The sequence below is a fragment of the Manis pentadactyla genome, chromosome 9, assembly GCF_030020395.1.
Source record: "Manis pentadactyla isolate mManPen7 chromosome 9, mManPen7.hap1, whole genome shotgun sequence".
NCBI classification, from domain to species: domain Eukaryota; kingdom Metazoa; phylum Chordata; class Mammalia; order Pholidota; family Manidae; genus Manis; species Manis pentadactyla.
Window position 1 is genome coordinate 40341842 of NC_080027.1, and position 21120 is coordinate 40362961.

Here is a 21120-nt window from a genome sequence, read left to right on the forward strand (position 1 = left end):
GGAAGAAAACATGGGAAGATTGATTATTTCTTTGACATATCTTCTTGTAGAGTTACTTCAGCATATATAGGTTTTAAGCTACTACTTAAATTGCGCACACACATTAACATAATAGGAGTATAGTTACATAACCAAAGCATATCTGTAATTACCAGCCATCTCCAGTGAAACCAAGAAAACCATTAAGGCACCTTAGGCATTTGTGAAAACTTATCTGTGATATGGTGGATATTGTCCAACTGAACTTGAACAGTCTGAGAGAAATCAGACAAATTAAAACAACCCATTCCTGGGGACTGTTCACATGCCATATGTTCTCTTAACAGTAAATAGTCTGTAGCTGTAAGACTTTGGAGCGCTACAATTTGCACTTCTCCAAATTCTTGGTTGAGTTCCAACAGTATAGATCCAGTCCAATTTGTTGTTTTACTGTATGCACAGGCCAGCTTAGATATCTCCTTCCTCATTCCCATGGCAAGTCCAGGAACTGGTGGGATGAGTGCATCTACAGCTGTAGCAGTGCGTGGATCTTTGTTGGGGTTTTTTGATGATCATCTTCTGGCATGAGTCTTCCAGAGAGTGCAGATGTTGGAAGTTCTTTTTCATATCGTATCTTAGTTCATTTTCGGGGTAGCCCAATTAGGCTTTGATCCTCTGTATAAACACAAACAGACCCTTTGCCTACACTTTTATATGCCCTTTATACCCTTGTGTAGAACTCGTTGGAGGTTACCACACAGGAACTGCCCTTTTTTTTTTTTTTTTTTTTTTGCTTGTTTTTGGTATCACTAATCTACACTTACATGACGAATATTATGTTTACTAGGCTCTCCCCTATACCAGGTCTCCCCTATAAACCCCTTTACAGTCACTGTCCATCAGCATAGCAAAATGTTGTAGAATCACTACTTGCCTTTTCTGTGTTGTACAGCCCTCCCTTTTCTCCTACCCCCCCATGCATGTTAATCTTAATACCCCCCTACTTCTCCCACCCTTATCCCTCCCTACCTACCCATCCTCCCCAGTCCCTTTCCCTTCGGTACCTGTTAGTCCATTCTTGAGTTCTGTGATTCTGCTGCTGTTCTGTTCCTTCAGTTTTTCCTTTGTTCTTATATTCCACAGATAAGTGAAATCATTTGGTATTTCTCTTTCTCCGCTTGGCTTGTTTCACTGAGCATAATACCCTCCAGCTCCATCCATGTTGCTGCAAATGATTGGATTTGCCCTTTTCTTATGGCTGAGTAGTATTCCATTGTGTATATGTACCACATCTTCTTTATCCATTCATCTATCGATGGACATTTAGGTTGCTTCCAATTCTTGGCTATTGTAAATAGTGCTGCAATAAACATAGGGGTGCATCTGTCTTTCTCAAACTTGATTGCTGCGTTCTTAGGGTAAATTCCTAGGAGTGGAATTCCTGGGTCAAATGGTAAGTCTGTTTTGAGCATTTTGATGTACCTCCACACTGCTTTCCACAATGGTTGAACTAACTTACATTCCCACCAGCAGTGTAGAAGGGTTCCCCTTTCTCCACAGCCTCGCCAACATTTGTTGTTGTTTGTCTTTTGGATGGCAGCCATCCTTACTGGTGTGAGGTGATACCTCATTGTAGTTTTAATTTGCATTTCTCTGATAATTAGCGATGTGGAGCATCTTTTCATGTGTCTGTTGGCCATCTGTATTTCTTTTTTGGAGAACTGTCTGTTCAGTTCCTCTGCCCATTTTTTAATTGGGTTATTTGTTTTTTGTTTGTTGAGGCGTGTGAGCTCCTTATATATTCTGGACGTCAAGCCTTTATCAGATGTGTCATTTTCAAATATATTCTCCCATACTGTAGGGATCCTTCTTGTTCTATTGATGGTGTCTTTTGCTGTACAGAAGCTTTTCAGCTTAGTATAGTCCCACTTACTCATTTTTGCTGTTGTTTTCCTTGCCCGGGGAGATATGTTCAAGAAGAGGTCACTCATGTTTATGTCTAAGAGGTTTTCGCCTATGTTTTCTTCCAAGAGTTTAATGGTTTCATGGCTTACATTCAGGTCTTTGATCCATTTTGAGTTTACTTTTGTATATGGGGTTAGACAATGGTCCAGTTTCATTCTCCTACATGTAGCTGTCCAGTTTTGCCAGCACCACCTGTTGAAGAGACTGTCATTTCGCCATTGTATGTCCATGGTTCCTTTATCAAATATTAATTGACCATATATGTCTGGGTTAATGTCTGGATTGTCTAGTCTGTTCCATTGGTCTGTGGCTCTGCTCTTGTGCCAGTACCAAATTGTCTTGATTACTATGGCTTTCTAGTAGAGCTTGAAGTTGGGGAGTGAGATCCCCCCTACTTTATTCTTCTTTCTGAGGATTGCTTTGGCTATTCGGCGTCTTTGGTGTTTCCATATGAATTTTTGAATTATTTGTTCCAGTTCATTGAAGAATGTTGCTGGTAGTTTCATAGGGATTGAATCAAATCTGTATATTGCTTTGGGCAGGATGGCCATTTTGACGATATTAATTCTTCCTAGCCACGAGCATGGGATGAGTTTCCATCTGTTAGTGTCCCCTTTAATTTCTCTTAAGAGTGACTTGTAGTTTTCAGAGTATAAGTCTTTCACTTCTTTGGTTAGGTTTATTCCTAGGTATTTTATTTTTTTTGATGCAAGTATGAATGGAGTTGTTTTCCTGATTTCTCTTTCTGTTGGTTCATTGTTAGTATATAGGAAAGCCACAGATTTCTGTGTGTTGATTTTGTATCCTGCAACTTTGCTGTATTCCGATATCAGTTCTAGTAGTTTTGGGGTGGAGTCTTTAGGGTTTTTTATGTACAGTATCATGTCATCTGCAAATAGTGACAGTTTAACTTCTTCTTTACCAATCTGGATTCCTTGTATTTCTTTATTTTGTCTGATTGCCGTGGCTAGGACCTCCAGTACTATGTTAAATAACAGTGGAGAGAGTGGGCATCCCTGTCTAGTGCCCGATCTCAGAGGAAATGCTTTCAGCTTCTCGCTCTTCAATATAATGTTGGCTGTGGGTTTATCATAGATGGCCTTTATTATGTTGAGGTACTTGCCCTCTATTCCCATTTTGCTGAGAGTTTTAACATGAATGGATGTTGAACTTTGTCAAATGCTTTTTCAGCATCTATGGAGATGATCATGTGGTTTTTGTCTTTCTTTTTGTTGATGTGGTGGATGATGTTGATGGACTTTCGAATGTTGTACCATCCTTGCATCCCTGGGATGAATCCCACTTGGTCATGGTGTATGATCCTTTTGATGTATTTTTGAATTCGGTTTGCTAATATTTTGTTGAGTATTTTTGCATCTACGTTCATCAGGGACATTGGTCTGTAGTTTTCTTTTTTTGGTGGGGTCTTTGCCTGGTTTTGGTATTAGGGTGATGTTAGCTTCATAGAATGAGTTTGGGAGTATCCCCTCCTCCTCTATTTTTTGGAAAACTTTAAGGAGAATGGGTATTATGTCTTCCCTGTATGTCTGATAAAATTCCGAGGTAAATCCATCTGACCCGGGGGTTTTGTTCTTTGGTAGTTTTTTGATTACCTCTTCAATTTCGTTGCTGGTAATTGGTCTGTTTAGATTTTCTGTTTCTTCCTGGGTCAATCTTGGAAGGTTATATTTTTCTAGGAAGTTGTCCATTTCTCCTAGGTTTCCCAGCTTGTTAGCATATAGGTTTTCATAGTATTCTCCAATAATTCTTTGCATTTCCGTGGGGTCCGTCGTGATTTTTCCTTTCTCGTTTCTGATACTGTTGATTTGTGTTGACTCTCTTTTCTTCTTAATAAGTCTGGCTAGAGGCTTATCTATTTTCTTTATTTTCTCGAAGAACCAGCTCTTGGTTTCATTGATTTTTGCTATTGTTTTATTCTTCTCAATTTTATGTCCCTCCTTCTGCTGACCTTAGACCTCATCTGTTCTTCTTTTTCCAATTTTGATAATTGTGACATTAGACCATTCATTTGGGATTGCTCTTCCTTTTTTAAATATGCTTGGATTGCTATATACTTTCCTCTTAAGACTGCTTTTGCTGTGTCCCACAGAAGTTGGGGCTTAGTGTTGTTGTTGTCATTTGTTTCCAGATATTGCTGGATCTCCATTTTGATTTGGTCATTGATCCATTGATTATTTAGGAGCGTGTTGTTAAGCCTCCATTTGTTTGTGAGCCTCTTTGCTTTCTTTGTACAGTTTATTTCTAGTTTTATGCCTTTGTGGTCTGAAAAGTTGGTTGGTAGGATTTCAATCTTTTGGAATTTTCTGAGGCTCTTTTTGTGGCCTAGTATGTGGTCTATTCTGGAGAGTGTTCCATGTGCACTTGAGAAGAATGTATATCCCGCTGCTTTTGGATGTAGAGTTCTATAGATGTTTGTTAGGTCCATCTGCTCTACTGTGTTGTTCAGTGTTTCCGTGTCCTTACTTATTTTCTGCCCGGTGGATCTATCCTTTGGGGTGAGTGGTGTGTTGAAGTCTCCTAGAATGAATGCATTGCAGTCTATATCCCCCTTTAGTTCTGTTAGTATTTGTTTCACATATGCTGGTGCTCCTGTGTTGGGTGCATATATATTTAGAATGGTTATATCCTCTTGTTGGACTGAGCCCTTTATCATTATGTAGTGTCCTTCTTTATCTCTTGTTACTTTCTTTGTTTTGAAGTCTATTTTGTCTGATATTAGTACTGCAAGCCCTGCTTTCTTCTCACTGTTGTTTGCTTGAAATATGTTTTTCCATCCCTTGACTTTTAGTCTGTACATGTCTTTGGGTTTGAGGTGAGTTTCTTGTAAGCAGCATATAGATGGTTCTTGCTTGTTTATCCATTCTGTTACTCTGTGTCTTTTGATTGGTGCATTCAGTCCATTAACATTTAGGGTGACTATTGAAAGATATGTACTTATTGCCATTGCAGGCTTTAAATTCGTGGTTACCAAAGGTTCAAGGTTAGCCTCTTTAGTATCTTAGTGCCTAACTTAGCTCGCTTATTGAGCTGTTATATACACTATCTGGAGATTCTTTTCTTCTCTCCCTTCTTGTTCCTCCTCCTCGATTCTTCATATGTTGGGTGTTTTGTGCTGTGCTCTTTCTAGGAGTGCTCCCATCTAGAGCAGTCCCTGTAAGATGTTCTGTAGAGGTGGTTTGTGGAAAGCAAATTCCCTCAGCTTTTGTTTGTCTGGGAATTGTTTAATCCCACCGTCATATTTGAATGATAGTCGTGCTGGATACAGTATCCTTGGTTCAAGGCCCTTCTGTTTCATTGTATTAAATATATCATGCCATTCTCTTCTGGCCTGTAGGGTTTCTGTTGAGAAATCTGACGTTAGCCTGATGGATTTCCCTTTATAGGTGACCTTTTTCTCTCTAGCTGCCTTTAACACTCTTTCCTCGTCCTTGATCTTTGCCATTTTAATTATTATGTGTCTTGGTGTTGCCCTTCTTGGATCGTTTCTGTTGGGGGTTCTGTGTATTTCCGTGGTCTGTTCGATTACTTCCTCCCCCAGTGTGGGGAAGTTTTCAGCAATTATTTCTTCTAAGATACTTTCCATCTCTTTTCCTCTCTCTTCTTCTTCTGGGACCCCTATAATACGGATATTGTTCCTTTTGGATTGGTCACACAGTTCTCTTAATATTGTTTCATTCCTGGAGATCCTTTTGTCTCTCTCTATGTCAGCTTCTGTGCGTTCCTGTTCTCTGATTTCAATTCCATCAATGGCCTCTTGAATTCTATCCATTCTGCTTATAAACCCTTCCAGAGTTTGTTTCATTTCTGCGATCTCCTTTCTGGCATCTGTGATCTCCTTCCGGACTTCATCCCATTTCTCTTGCGTATTTCTCTGTATCTCTGTCAGTATGTTTATGATTCTTATTTTGAATTCTTTTTCAGGAAGACTGGTTAGGTCTGTCTCCTTCTCTGGTGTTGTCTCTGTGATCTTTGTCTGCCTGTAGCTTTGCCTTTTCATGGTGATAGGAATAGTCTGCAGAACTGGGACGAGTGACGGCTGGAAGGACTTCCTTTCTTGTTGGTTTGTGGCCCTCCTCTCCTGGGAGAACAGCGACCTCTAGTGGCTTGTGTTGCGCAGCTGTGCGTAGACAGGGTTTCTGCTTCCTGCCCGGCTGCTATGGAGTTAATCTCCGCTGTTGCTGTGGGCGTGGCCTAGCTCGGGCAGCTACTCCAAAATGGTGGAGTCGCGTTGGAGCAGGAGCTGCTGGGAGGCTATTTATCTCCGTAAGGGGCCTCCCTGCTCCCTGCAGCCCAGGGGTTAGGGTGCCCAGAGATCCCGGATTCCCTACCTCTGGATTAAGTGACCCGCCCTGCCCCTTTAAGACCTCCAAAAAGCACCCGCCAAAACAAAACAACAACCACCAAAAAAAAAAAAAAAGAAAAAAATTTTTTTAATTAAAAAAAAAAAAGTTTTTAATTAAGAAAAAAAAAAGGTGGTCGTTCGTTTTTCTTTATTCTCCGGTGCCAGCCTTAGGCCTCTGCTCACCGGTCTTTCTGCCCTGTTTCCCTAGTATTGGGGTCCCTATCCCTTTAAGACTCCCAAAAAGCGCTCGCCAAAACAAAACAGCAAAAAAGTAAAAAAAAAAGTGGTCGTGCGCTTTTCTTATGTCCTCTGTCGCCCAGCCTCCAGTGCCCGCTCACTGTTCTTGCTGCCCTGTTTTCCTAGTATCGAGGGCCCTGCACTCTGGCCCGGATGGCTGGGGCTGGGTGCTCGGCAGTCCTGGGCTCCGTCTCCCTCCTGCTCTGCCTGCTCTTCTCCCGCCGGGAGCTGGGGGGAGTGGCGCTCGGCTCCCGCGGGGCCGGGGCTTGTATCTTACCCCCTTCGCGAGGCGCTGGGTTCTCTCAGTTGCGGATGTGGTCTGGATATTGTCCTGTGTCCTCTGGTCTTTATTCTAGGAAGGGTTGTCTTTGTTATATTTTCATAGATATATGTTGTTTTGGGAGGAGATTTCCGCTGCTTTACTCACGCCGACATCTTCCGCCCCTCTATTCTTAAGGAAACTTTTATAAACTTCTGTCTCACCCAGTGAGTGTGGGTTCCCTTCTTGTCAGGGTTGAATCCACCCTAATTTATATCTGCTTTTTATTTAATATCGAGAGGTTCAAGTAGTTCTTTATATTTTGTCCAGAGGTAATGGTTGTCTGTAAGAGTATTGGTCCTAAACAAACTACTTTACTATTACCAAAATTGAAGACTATGTTGAACTTAGAGGGTAAAAATTAAAATAGTCTGATAAAAGAAATAGCTGAGACTATTTAGTATGTACATAGTTTTAGTTGGTATGGGAAGCCAGTTTATTCCTGAATTCTCTATGTTGTTATTTATCTAATATCGACATAAGTGGATTTTTTAGTTAAATTATTTGGTCAGTGAGTGACACATATCAACTGAAGTGATTATAAAGAAATAATCATCCCTTTTGAGTTTTTGTTACAGGCCAATCGTAATTCAGAAATGATGCTGGTATTCAGAAATTTACCAAGTACATTTCAGTCCAGTCACTATCTTGGAAAATATTGGGAATAAGAGTTTTGCATACCTATTAAGTAAGCATTGTGTATGTTTGTTCAGCCATATATTTTGCAAAGCACAGTTAGCACTGATAATTGTGCATTGTACTTATTTGACAAAATCATGCCTTTTCACCAGAAGGTACACAGAAGTCTTTCTGTATATAAGACATGTTTATCAGTACTAAAGGTACCATCCAGTTCTGCTTTCCATGTACAGAGACGTTTTCTAGCTTTTTGCTAATCTGCTAATTAGACGACTCCTCCCCACTCCCTCAGATAAGGGATTATAATATGTGTAACGAAAGTTTACATGTATTGTTGTTTTTTTTTTTTTAATAATTATAGGAAATGTTACAGAAAACCAATCCTTGTTACCAAAGTCAAATCACAAAACACAATGACAAGATTTTGAGGAAAAGAAAGGAATAGTTTATTAATTTGCCAGCAAATAAGGGAGTGGTAGGCTTATGCCTTAAAGGACCACAAAGCACAAGCAGTTAGGGCTTTTAAAGAGGGAAATCGTGGAAGAGAGGCTGTGGCGTTCATAACCACAGACACATAAAGGAGCAACTTCCAAGTATCCAAGCAGACATTACTGAGCCAATTCAATTGCTTTTTTTTTTTTATCTGTTCCTCTGTAGTGCCCTGGGACAGGGTGTCTTACGTTCTGCAAAATCCACTTTCTGCATTTTCTCTGACCCTAAGACACAGAAAAGAGGAAGAACAAAAGATACTGCCACCTATTAATGGCTACAAGGTTTTGGGGGCTACTTGAGTTCATTTTCCCGTTAATATTAGTATTGAATTTTAAACCCCGGGATTTTAATTCAGTTTTTCTCCATTACAGAAAGATTTCATTAATGCATTCATTTTATGTCTGACCATGGTTCATGTGATTGGGCCTTAGTGCCCAAGAACTTTGGCTTAAAATAAAACAAACTTACTCTTATTCAGAGCTGCTACTTTTTCTTATTTAAAAATGTTCTGTGCTTAACTCTTTTGTTCTAAATTTAGTCTTGTTCAGCACTGAACCCTAAAGTTCTGTTTCTGTCTTAAATAGTGTCTTAAAGAATCTTGTTGTAGTTTTTAAATAAAACTATCAGGGCTAGAAATAGAATAAATAATATGTAACATCATTTGGATATTTAAGTAATATTTTTCTTTCCATTCAATATTTCATAAAAAGACAACCTAAGGAAAAAATGTACACCTTATTTTAAAAGTTCTTTTTAAAAATGTAATAATACTGCTTCCTTTGTGAAAGTGAAATGGTGTTTAAATTGCTGAAGGAAATGGTAATAATAAGGTGATTAAGGTTCCATTTGACTTGTCATCTGAGACTTACAGGCTTTTAGTGAAATAGTAAGTGTGTGGGTATTGCCTTTCTTACTATATTCTTCAGTTTTACAGTACTGGGGAATGGAAAAAACAGAAACACTTCTTGATCTTTAACTTCTAAAATCATCAATGCTTGTCAGAAGAAAAGGATTTGTTTGAAAGAGAGGGGAGAACTTTATGAGAAATTAGTGGTAGTTGATGGGTATCAACACTAATAGCTTAATGAAAGCTTGTGTACATACTCAGTCGAGTTCTGTGTGTGAAAATTATTTTTTACCTGCTGAGAAAACCTGTGTACTTTAAGCATTGATAGGGATGGTGTCTTTTCCATACCACTGTATCCCATGTCTACAATAGTTCTTGGCTCATAGCAGGTCTTATTTAAAAATGTACTTCTATAATATACCTTAATCCTCAGGTACCAAATACCTACAGTATACAAGATCACTGTAAGTTCTTTGGAGAATATAAAATTGTGTAAAATATGGTTCTTGACTTCACAACACTTACATAGTTGAGAAGAATGACATTCTCATGGAAACTAATAAAGGATAGGTAATATATGATAAGTACTTAGTGCATGCTACAGACATTAAGATCCATAGTAATTATGGGGATGTAAAATGAATGCTAACACAGAGTTATATTTGCTGAAGAAATTAATAAGGTGATGTACAAATAGGAAGATGAAGGAAGGCTTTGTTTAAAAAAAGAGTTTGTTTAAAAATACCATAATCAGAGCTAAATCCTTGAGTATATTTGATTTAGATAGATAAAAGACAGGGGATACTCCAAGGAAAAAGAGAAATTAGTGTATAACATAAGACCACATAGCATATAACTGTTGAATCATTATGTTGTATACTTGAAACATTGGTAATATTGTATTACTTCAATTTTTAAAAATTAAAGAAAAAACCTAGAACACATTGTATAAATACCATGTCATAAATACTAACTTTAAAAAATTTGTTTATTGCCTAAGTGCTTAGATACTTGTTGAATACAAGAGTGAGTCTGTGTAACAGTGCTCTACATCAGCTGCTATTGTTGCTCTGATTTTAGAGAGCAAATCTGAGGCACAGAAGTTACATATAACTTTATCAAAATTACCTAAATACTGTGTGTTAGAGCCACTTAATGTACCAAGTGTTTATCGCACTTAGCTCTCACAGTATTCCCATGAAGTAGATAGGTATATGCATTTCACTGATAGGAAACCAGTTTTAGAGGCTAAGTAACTGCTGAAGATTATAGCTCAAGATAGAATTTGAACCTAGGTCTATTTAGTTACAAAATCTGTGCTCTTAATGCTACACTATTCTGCCTCTCTAATATTTAACCTTATCCCTAATTTATCCTTTTGTGCTTCACATCCATAACACAGTAGGACTTCAGTATCACTGAGTGGTCAAGAATCCATACATATGATGACTATGAACTGAAGAAAGCGAAATTATTATATTAACCATGGTTTTGTTCATTTATTAATGCACTCATAAATCACCTCCTACATGCCGAATTCTGTTAGTTACAGGCACTGAAGATAAATATATGTAAACAAAACATCTTTAAATCCATACCATTATGTAATATACATTCTAGTATGTAGAGTTAGGCAATAAATGAAAATGTAACACTTTGTGAGGTTATAAGTGCTGTGGAAAAAAATAAAGTAAGGTCAGAGAGATCAAGAGTACTGGTGATGGGGATGAGATATTTTTTATAAAGGTAATTGGGGAAAGTGTCTCTAATAAGTTTATATTTGAGCAGATACCTAAAGCAGTTGCAGAAGTGAGTCATTTACATATCTGAGGAAGAACATTCCAAACATCAAGTGCAAAGACAAGTTCAAAGGTAGTTGGCATGTTTAAAACAGTAAGGAGTTCAGAAAAGTTGGAGTGGAGGGGGGGAGGAGTCATGTGGTAGGAATTGCCCTCACAGTGGGATAGTTCTAGGGAACAGAGGTCTAAATCCATGTAGGCTGTAGCTAGGATTTGGGCTTTTATTTTGAGTAAGATAGGAATCTTTTGGAAAATTTTAATCAGAGATTTGACATGAGTGGATTTTGGATTTAAAAGAAATCACTAGCCGCTCTATAAAATACAGACTGTAAAGGGTAAAGATGGAAGCAAGATCTGTTAAAAGTTAGTTGCAAAACAGCAACAAAACAGGTAATAAAATAATCTTTAATTCAAGAAATGCTGGACTACCAAAATTAAAATGGAGACCTAGAAAATACCAGTCAACTGAGCACTCATGATAATCACAGTGGTGTATCAAGTATTGCCTACTCTTAATAGAGTTTGATAATGACATTTTTCTGTAAGTTGGTGGAACTTAGTTCAGCTTGATCTTTGAAGGATCGAATTCCCTCTTCCTTATAAAATACTCAGTTAATTTTATAATAAAGGTAAGAACAGTGGTTTTATTTTGAAATCTTCTCCAATCTACCACTTGAAATTAAGTACCTAAGATTACAGCCCAAAATACTCAACTTGGAGGTTTCTGTAGAGAGCCATTATTTAGATTATCATTATCTCCAGAGCTAATTCCTGTAGCTGTCACTACAACTTTAAATATGCCTATTTCCCACTAGAAATCACAAGTAAAATACCATACACCTGGAGGTCAGAGTGGAATTGTTACTGATACCATTTTTCCAGGAAAAGAAAATATCCTTGCAAGGATGCCCCAGAATGCCTTTAGAAAATGGCTAACTCAATTATACAAGTGTGAGGATTTTTTAAAACACCACCAACTATACTGAGCCCATATTTAGTCATTTGTGATTCCTTAGAGGCTTCTGTTAACAGATCCTTGGCGTTTAAGAAATGGATTTTCCTTTAATGATTATTTTAAAACAACTTACACCCCTAGGGTTCTTTTCCTTTCTGATTTACATATGTCTCTGAAAGAAGAGAACGTGGCTTTGTAAGGCATTTTCTTGGCCCAGTTTGAGATGTCCTGAGTTAGTACATTTTCTTCTAATCTAATTGAAGTATCGTGAGAGAACACCAAATTTTTCAAATACATTGGTTAAAACTATAGATACAAATTTTAAGTCACAGAAAATGGATTACGTTTGTGTGTATTAATTGTTTCTTTTCACAAAGCAAATTCCTCTTACCCAAGATTGTTAGCTTTTTCTTCACACAGTCCTTTCCACAGTGCTTTCAATATAGAAATAACTTCCATTTATATTAGGCAGCGTAAGATAGAAAAAATTATGAACTTACGATCTCAGCTTTTTAAATTTGGTGTATGGTAAATATTCTCTTTAACCTTCAATTTCTGTAAAATGTGGGGTATTAGTATCTTCCTCACAAGTCACGATGAAGTTTAAAATGAGAAAATATGTGAATATTCTGACAAAATAAGCACTCAGTACTAGCTTCTTTATTGCCTTCTTTGATTTTCTTCATATTCTGTATAAATAATTGTTTCAGTGTGGGCTTTAGCTCTGGCTTTGTTTGTATTAGGATCATCCAGAGATCTTTAAATGAAACAGTAAAGGTGCCACCCCATAGCTAATCAGTGAATCAGTCTTTGCAGGGTGGGACCCAAGCATCTGGTGTTTTGTTTGTTTTTAAGTTTCCCAGTTAATGCTGATGCACTGTAGGTATTGAGAACAATGATCTGGAGGGAAGGACTTCACACTAACCTTTTAAGAAAGCTTTCTTGAAGGTCTTTCTAATTACTTTCAATGGTAAAAATAAAATGCCAGGGTGAGGTGGGGGGGGGGGATTTGTGGTGTCACTTTAACCTATTTCCTCTTCTGTGTCTAATAAATTTAACTTTGTAGATAATGGAGGCTTGTTTCTTTCTTTAAGAGTATATTTCTCTGATTAATGGATCAACAGTTAATCTGGTCTCTTAACTGTCATTACCTCCCATTATATTTCCTTGTGTTAATTAAATCCTTTTTTATATTTGATTAGAGATACTACTCAATGGCATTTGTTTTTCATCAAGTTGACGTTTATCAGGGTTTTAAATTTAAAAAACTCTTTTTATACTTGTTTTTCTACAAGGGACTGAGTAAACTGATTTTTTCTGTTGCCTGCTTTTTAGGGTTGGGAGGCGTGGATGGACAGAACTATTAGTAGTTTTTCTTTCACTTAATGAAGTAACAGACTTTCTCAGATCTGTGATCATCTGCCAAATAGTATTAAGAGTAGTCATGCCTAAAGAATTGTCTGAGAATTCAGATGTAAGAGAACTCAAAAAAGTCAGCAGATAAAGGCATTAATCAACTAATTGTCCTATACTCTATAATTTCTAATATGTTTCCGCACCCATTAGTCATCCTTTCATTTAGCATTAAAAAAAAAAAATACCTACTGCACTGGGATAACAAAGATTAAATATAAGCCTTGCCCTCCAGAGGTTTAAAGTCTAGAAGGAAAAGAAGTGTAAATAGGCCATTATAATCAGTGTAATAAAGCTCTGAGAGAAGAAATAGTAAGTGCAATTAGGGTATATAGCAGTATTTTATTAGATAGGAGGATGATGGAATTGAAGGAATCTGGAAATGAGGTTAGGAAGTTTTCTAAAGAGTTATTAGAGAATAGATCCTGAAGGATGAATGTCAGCTAGACAGATTTGGTTGGGAGCAGGGGAGGATATTGCTAGGAGAAGCAGCATCTTTTTTTGTGGGTGTATCCTTGGAACCTCATAACTGTATCTCCCTTTTTATTGGAATCTATAGGGAAATAAATATCTTTGTGGTCACAAAGCTGTAATGATGTGGTAGTATAGTTCTACAGTTTCTTAGCTCAAGTTCTATGCTCTTTCTATAATTAGTAAACACTGTTATGAGAATAGGTAATCAGGTGTATTCTTTCAGAAAGACTTCATTAATTGTATGCTTTTCACTAATTAGAACGTATATTTTTTTAAGTTCAACACTTGTAAAGCTCATTTTATGCCATTTCACAGAAAGTTAAACAAACCTTCCCTATGCCTCCCCCATGAAACAAAAAGTTCAATTTCTAAGCAAGCTTATAATAAATGTTGATATCCTTAGGAACCTAAAAGATTATGCATCTTGAACAGGTAAGTAGTTAAATAAATATTTCTTATCAGAAGCAAGCTATGAAATATTGGGGAGGATTTCTAGATATTCCTAAGTAAGAGCATTTCAGTTCTGCTCTAATATTTTCAGAAGGTCTCTCCCAACACCCACACCTTTCTCATCAGTTTCATGTAATTTCTTCAAGTACAGTTTTGCTCCTGTTGGTGTTTTGTTGTACAGTCCTGGAGTTCACTGCAGAATTTCAGTTCAGAAGAAATCAGTTGACTTGGAAAAAGCATAATGTTCCCAAGCTCACAGGACCATTAGTTACTCTGACTAGTCTCTTATAGAAATAGAGCTACTGTTTATTAAAGACCTCTAGATAACATATTAGTCCTAGGCAGTTTACATAATGATTTCTCTTAATTTTCAAAGTAATCTGTTCGGTTAAGTATTCTATTATTTTAAGTCTATTTTACAGAGAAGAAAACTGAAGAACAGAAAGATGACCTGTCACCTAAGTGGCCTATCCAGAATGTAAATTCTGCACTTCACCTTTTAGTTTTTAGCTTTTTCCCATCCCACCCTAATATTTTGAATTTTCTGTATGTGATTGTATGTTTCTGTAGCCATAGTATGACAGCTGGAGTTACTGATAGAAATCCTAATACAAACTGCTTTTTTTTAGGCCTGCCTTTACCCACAGGATGAAGTCTGTATTCTTTCCTAGGTCTGTCTTAGTTCGGCTTTCAATATATATAGTTTCATCCTGATTCTTTTACATACTCTATGCTGTAGCCAATCTGGACTACCTAACCGTTCTTGAATAATATACCTTGTGCTTTTCTGTCTCTGAATATTTATTTAGGTAGTTCTTCCCTCCGAAAAATTTTCTACTTCTTTACCCTTACCTTCATCTCTACTGAAATCAGAAATGCCAACTACATGTTATGGCTAGATGGCCAAGTGTTAAAATCATTGAGACCAAGACTGCATATCACCATCATAGAGTGAATTTCTGGAGTACAACGTTTGATCTAGTGCCTATTGTCAGCTGTTAGATTATTCTGTAGTCATTATATTTATGGCCTATTTTCAGTACTAAATAGTTGGGTGTTTTTAGCTAATGTTCATGAGGGAACTTATTTTTTTCAAACTTAGTTTCTATAAAATATATTTTCTCTCATACTTTATATTCATTATGTCTGGATGAAAGGTGAATTTTCAGTGGGTATTGGACTTTGTCTTGATGCATAAAATTTTGAACTAACAAAAGTTGGCATTCTCCTTTTATTATAGTATCTAAATGCTAATAAACAACTTAGAAAAGATGAGAATTTTTGTGTAACTTTGTATTACATTTTTGTAAACATTTGCTAGCTTTAAGTTATACACTGTCAGTCTTTCTGTATTCATTTAGCTTTTGCAAATTTTACATTATTTTTGTTCACAAAGTTAACAGCATTCAGTCATTAATTTTTGCTGTATTTATTCTTGTATGAAAATACTGATCTATATTTGAAACTGAATATTCATATATTAATCCAAAAGTTAGTGTTTTATTGAATCAGTTGATGGTAATTTACATACCACATTTATTTTTGATCATGCACAATTTTAGGAGTACCAGGAATGTTATGGAAAGCATTCTGCAATTTTAAGTCTAATAGCTGATTTTAGTTCAGGGTTGAGACTAATGCCTAACTTTGGTACATCTCTAAAATGCTTCTAAACCTTAATAGAACCAAGACATCTGTACTTACTCTCAAGTCTTCCCTAATCCTACCCTAATCCTACCCCTACCTACAGACAAAAATCTGCTGCTTTTCTGCACTTCTTTCCTAAAAAATTTACTTGGAGTTCCAGTCTTTTCATCTCTGGATCTGTCATTTTAGTTCTTCAGTTCCATTCTTTCACCTCAGTCTTTATCTTCTGTTCTGTTTCTTCTTATTTTAATTCAGCAACATTTATGGAGCACTTAAACTCTCAGTGCTTTACACAGTATGATTTCAGGCAAGTGAAATTTTAAAAACTGCCTTTAAATCACAACTCAGATATTATCACCCAGCCTCCTGAGGAATGCCTTCTTACATCTGTATTCCCATATCATTTTGTACTTGCTTGGTTTTTATCTCTCATCACATTGTAAATAGGAAGTCTGTCTCCTTTGTTAGACTGAGCTCCTTGAATTAGAAAACTACATCTTGTTCATTTCTGTGTCCCCAGAGAACCTGAAACAATACCTCAGGTAAGCAGGTACTTAATACAAAGGAGTTACATCACATAGACATTTAATGTATAGTAATTTTACACTCATGCCTAACAAAAAGAGAAATAATTGAAATAATCAGGCAGTTTCACCTGCTGTTTTACCCAGTTGAGTGTATGTCTAGGTTTGGGCACAAAATAAGAAGTATGATTCTGTTGTTCCTTCAGTCAGTTTCTATTCCCACATAACTCCTTAAGTGAACATCTCACCAGGCTTGAGTGTGTATAATTCTTGTGAAGATATTTTTCATGATCTCATACCTGATAACCACTTTCACTGGTGCTCTTTCCAGTGATGGAGGAAAAGCTAGCTTTGTTGGACTTGAGAGGTGGTGTGTTGGTCTCTAACATAATGCTTTCCTAAGAAATTATCAAGGGTAATTTTGACCAGACTCAATTTCACTATATAAACACTGATTTTAGAAACTAACCCTTTATAAAAGATAGGAATGCCACTGTACATAATTTTACTAAATGAGCAATCTGTCCTTGCTCTGAGTTCCTGTAGGGCTTATGCCTTAAATGACATTTTCACTGCTTATTTCTTAGCTTTTTATTCATGTCTGATGCCACCAGTTGGAAAGCAAGGATCATACCTTCATACTTTTTTGTATTTGACATACTGCTTTTCACATAGTATTCATTTATAGAATAAATAGACATTTTAACGTGTGTTTATTACGCTCAGGTCTAAATGAAGAATAACCCAGAAGCTGTATCCTTTAACTCACCATCCATTGTTCATCCACCTTTACTTTATCAAGTAAAACCATTGGGTAAGTTTTCCCTCCCAACTATCACATTTCTGTCTTTTCCACAGCTCTTCCGACGCGTTGCAGCAGCTTTGCCTGGAATGGAAAGCACACAGGACAGAAGCAGAGAAGACAGTATCCTTACTGTTTTATCAGAAAATTTTGTTATTAACACCAATCCTAGAGCCCCACTTGGTTGGTTAAGGCATATTATTCTTCGCAGCCAGGAATTGGTGGTTTAGCAGCATAGAAACTGAGATTTTCTATAGCAAAAAAGATATACCAGATCTATCCAAGTCCACCCTTCGCAGCCTACCGTTCACTACAGTTCATCAATGAGAAGGTTTGTGTTTGTTTGTCTGCTTGCTTTTTAATGAGCAGGCAATTCTTAGATTCCTAGCCTCTTCCTTCATAATTTTGAATATTGCTCGCTCTAGGCCTTTTCCCTGCTGTATATATCATATTTTCCTCCCCTGCTTTTTCTAACTTTTTAGCTTTCTTCTTGGCACAGGCAGGAAATAACTCAGTCTGGAGCTTTATCATGGCCTCTGCTTTCAGAAGCAGGACATAATGAAACACATCTAATAATAGGTATTTCAAAGGATTTTGCATTTTGATATTTTCATTTCAACCTAGTGTTTTTCCATATGCAGACATTTTTATTAAGCCATAGGATTCATAGCACTTTGTATTCAGCTTCTCGTGCTTCTTAAATGTTTTATGTTTTCTAAACCTTTATTACTTTTAATAGTATAATGTGTTCTACATAATTGAAGTCCCAATATTTATTATTAAATTCTCTCCCACTGTCAGAACTTCTTGTAGGCTATTTTCAGATTTTTATTATAGATCATTCCATAAGGGACATGATCTTTATATGTTTCTTACTCCTATAGAATAATTTCCTTGGGATAGAGTCCCATGAATAGGGCTTAACTTTATTCTGACCCTTGCTTCATAGAGTAGATATAAGCAGGTTTATTTCATTTGAGCACCTAATATGGTAAGCTAGAAAATAGTATATCTGTGTAGGCTCTGGAGTCAAATAAGAATGGAAAAGGCTTGTCAAAGAAGGCAGTGTTTGGCAGAATTGGAATTGTACTTTCCCATTTACATCTCCTTAACTTTTGTTTCAGTGATTGACATAAAACTGGAAAAGCCTCAGGAGCAGCCAGTCAGTGAAGGAGGCTGTTCCTGCTAATTCCCCATGGCACCTTCAACTCTTCTCCAGAAGCTCACTGCTTTGGCACCCTTACTCTTTCATTGACTGCAGTGTGAATATTGGCTTGAACCTTTTCCCTTCAGTAGTAACCTATCGCAATTCGTCATTGCTGCCTGTTTCGTGGAGATGATCTATTAGCTTCACAAGCACAAAAAAGTCAGTGTCTTCATTATTTATATTTTACAAAAAGCCAGATAATTCCAGCCTATTCCAGTGATAACTTTCAAAATTAGACACAATTTCTTAACATTTTTTCCCCTTTTTAATGTTACGATAATGTACTTCAAAGTGATGGAAATGCTTGGTTAAGGAGCAGTTGCTACCTACGTGGTACGTCCTTGTTTTTCTCACCTCTCCCTAACCCCAGTCCCTACTCTTAACACTCCCTCCTTCAAAACAAAGATGAGGTGGCAAAGCAGCAGTCTCACCAAGCCCATTGGAATTACCCTTTGGTTATAGCAGTACCACTTGCTTAAGGTCTTGGGCCAAGATGTCCAAAATTATTCTTGAGCACTGATATAAATTATTAAGACCTTATTTGAAGTGAAAACTCAACTATTATGGTGCAGGCAGTGCTTAAGTAAAATAAGAAAAGAGTTCTGGTGCATCTTCAAAATGAGTCCTAATGAACATACTGAGTACTTAAGAGTAAAGGAACATAAAATGTATTTCTGACCAAAACAAATTGACCTTTTCACATGTTGGACTCCTGGGGAGAAAAGTGAAAATGCTTTAGAACAGGTTTTTAATATTTAATTCTTCTAATAAACTGTTTCTCCCAAGACTTTAAAATTGTTCAAGACAGAATTATTCTGTTTAAAAAAAAAATTTTTTTTTTAAGGCAATAGATTTCTCTTGGGTTTTCTTTTTTTAAAAAAATGCTATGCAGGCAAGACACTGTAGAAGTCAAACTCCTTTAAGAAGAACCAGTGAAAGAATTTAAATTTGGCACCTTGATCAAAACTACTATAACTAGTAGAAACAATGCTATCTAAAGCTTACCAACAAGAGAATCCTCAACAGAATAGCAAATACTTTTGCTCAGGACATTTCAGGTCAAGTTGAAAACAGAAATGATTTCTTAAAAGCCCTTGAGGCAGATTTGAAAAATAGGGAAAGGAGAGAATGGAAATAAACTCAGAATTATGCAGATTTATGCCTTATTTTTTAGCTTTTTCTTTTTTTTTTTTTTAAATGTTGGGTCTTTGGGCTGGTTTTGCTTTGTATTAGATCTGTATAGTTTGGTTAATTAACTAGTGATTTAGTTTTATATTTAAACTTCAATTAACCTTTTTTCTTTGGTGATATTTATTTCTTTGCCTTTTTTTAAAAACTATTTTTAATTTTTAGATGTTTTTGTTCAGTCTGTTTAGAGCTTCATCACCATGGCAATATGTATTTCCCTTTAAACACTGCAAACAAATATACTAGGAGTGCTTCATTTTAATCTTTACTAGTTATTGTGAGATTGCTGTGTAAGTTAATAAACACATTTGTAAATACATTGTTTGCAGGAAGAAAATTTCTGAGTTGCAGCTCAGGAAAAGCCTGCTGAATTTATGTTGTAAGCATTACTTAACACAGTATAAAGATGAAAAGACAACAAAAACATCTTCATATTTCCTCATCCCCTCACTGCAACTGGGAGAATCTTAATCCCCTCTCTTTCCTCTTCCTCCTCCACTTCTCACTTAATGTCACCTTGTAATATTCAGAGAGCACTTGGATTATGGGTCTGAATAGAGAAATGCTTTCAGATAATCATTAGCCCACATACCAGTAACTTACACTTAAAGATGGGATGGAGTTGTAAAGTGCTTTTATAATATAATATTATTGTTAAAGGCAAGGGTTGACTTTTTTGTTTTATTTTGACATGGCATGTCCTGAAATAAATATCAATTCAATATGGCAGATGGGTCATATTCTTTATTTGAAACAAGTTGTGATTTCTGACATGGGGGTGATTGTCTTCCTACACTGTAGCATTTGATTATTTTTATGTATTTTTAAGACAGTGACCAGTTATGCTGCTTTTAATATTGGTCTTTTTATTCGGCTTGGGGTTCTTCAACTGAAGCAATGAAGTGTGTTCATAGTCTAGATTTTTTTTTAAATAAATAGTTTTGCTGCCAAAAAAGTACAAATAAAACACAAGAGAAAAAATTAACTGACTTGGTTTCCCATTCCTGCCATGGTGGTAACATAGCACGTGCTTACTTCCTCCCTAGAAATATAAAGGGAACATGGAATCCAGAAAAACCCAAGAAAAATAATAAAAGAAAGAAGCTCCTGGGGGAGTCAGAAGAGAAGACTCTGTTCAACTGTTGAGGGTACTGGAGAGTGGCTGCAACTTGAAAGACAGGGCCGCTTGTGGAGGCAATAATAGGATGTAATAAGAAAAGGTAGTTTAAGTTCTGCTTTTACCTCCTCACTCCTAATTTGGCCTTGGGACAGGGGCAGCAAATTACTGCCCTCCCACCATATCCAGCCTACTACCTGCTTTTTAAATTCAGTTTTATTGGATCTCAGCCATACTTCCTCACTACAAAGGTGGAGTTGAATAGTTGTTAGAGACCTTATGGTCCCACAAGCCAAAAATACCTTCTATCTGTCCCTTTAAAGAAAAAGGACTGACCCCTTCCTTAGGACAAATCATAGTTGTCCCACTTAACTGTAGACATGGAGGCCCCAGGCCAGACTACTGGTGTAGGTGTCCACAGAGGTCATATCAGGGCAGTGTAAAATCCCTGATAGAAAAGGAGTTGATGAAAATGAATGGGGAAAGACCTGCCTACCTGATGCCTTTTCACTTAATCTCTACCCTTTCCCTTTCAAAACATCAGTGGACTGTAATCTAGGGAGACTGTCTCCTGCATGAACTGATTCTTCCTAAACCAGGTTTAAAAGTATATGGCCCTGAAATAAAGTATGGTTTAATGGGATGATACTGAATAGAAGCAGTTACATGTGGTCTTGTGATTCCTGGCACTCTGTCCCAAGGT

The 21120-nt window shown here is 36.8% G+C and overlaps 1 protein-coding gene across 2 annotated transcripts in view; it reads left to right on the forward strand.

The window, feature by feature from the left end:
• RAB6A (RAB6A, member RAS oncogene family) overlaps positions 1-20027 on the forward strand; it is a 108195-nt gene extending 88168 nt beyond the window's left edge. For both annotated transcript variants that reach the window (XM_036888602.2, XM_036888601.2), the window contains exons 7-8: positions 16962-17028; positions 18030-20027. In XM_036888602.2, the coding sequence (XP_036744497.1) occupies positions 16962-17028; positions 18030-18094 (132 nt within the window). In that variant the 3' untranslated portion in view covers positions 18095-20027. The remainder of the gene's footprint in view (positions 1-16961; positions 17029-18029) is intronic.
• Positions 20028-21120: the final 1093 nt, after the last annotated feature.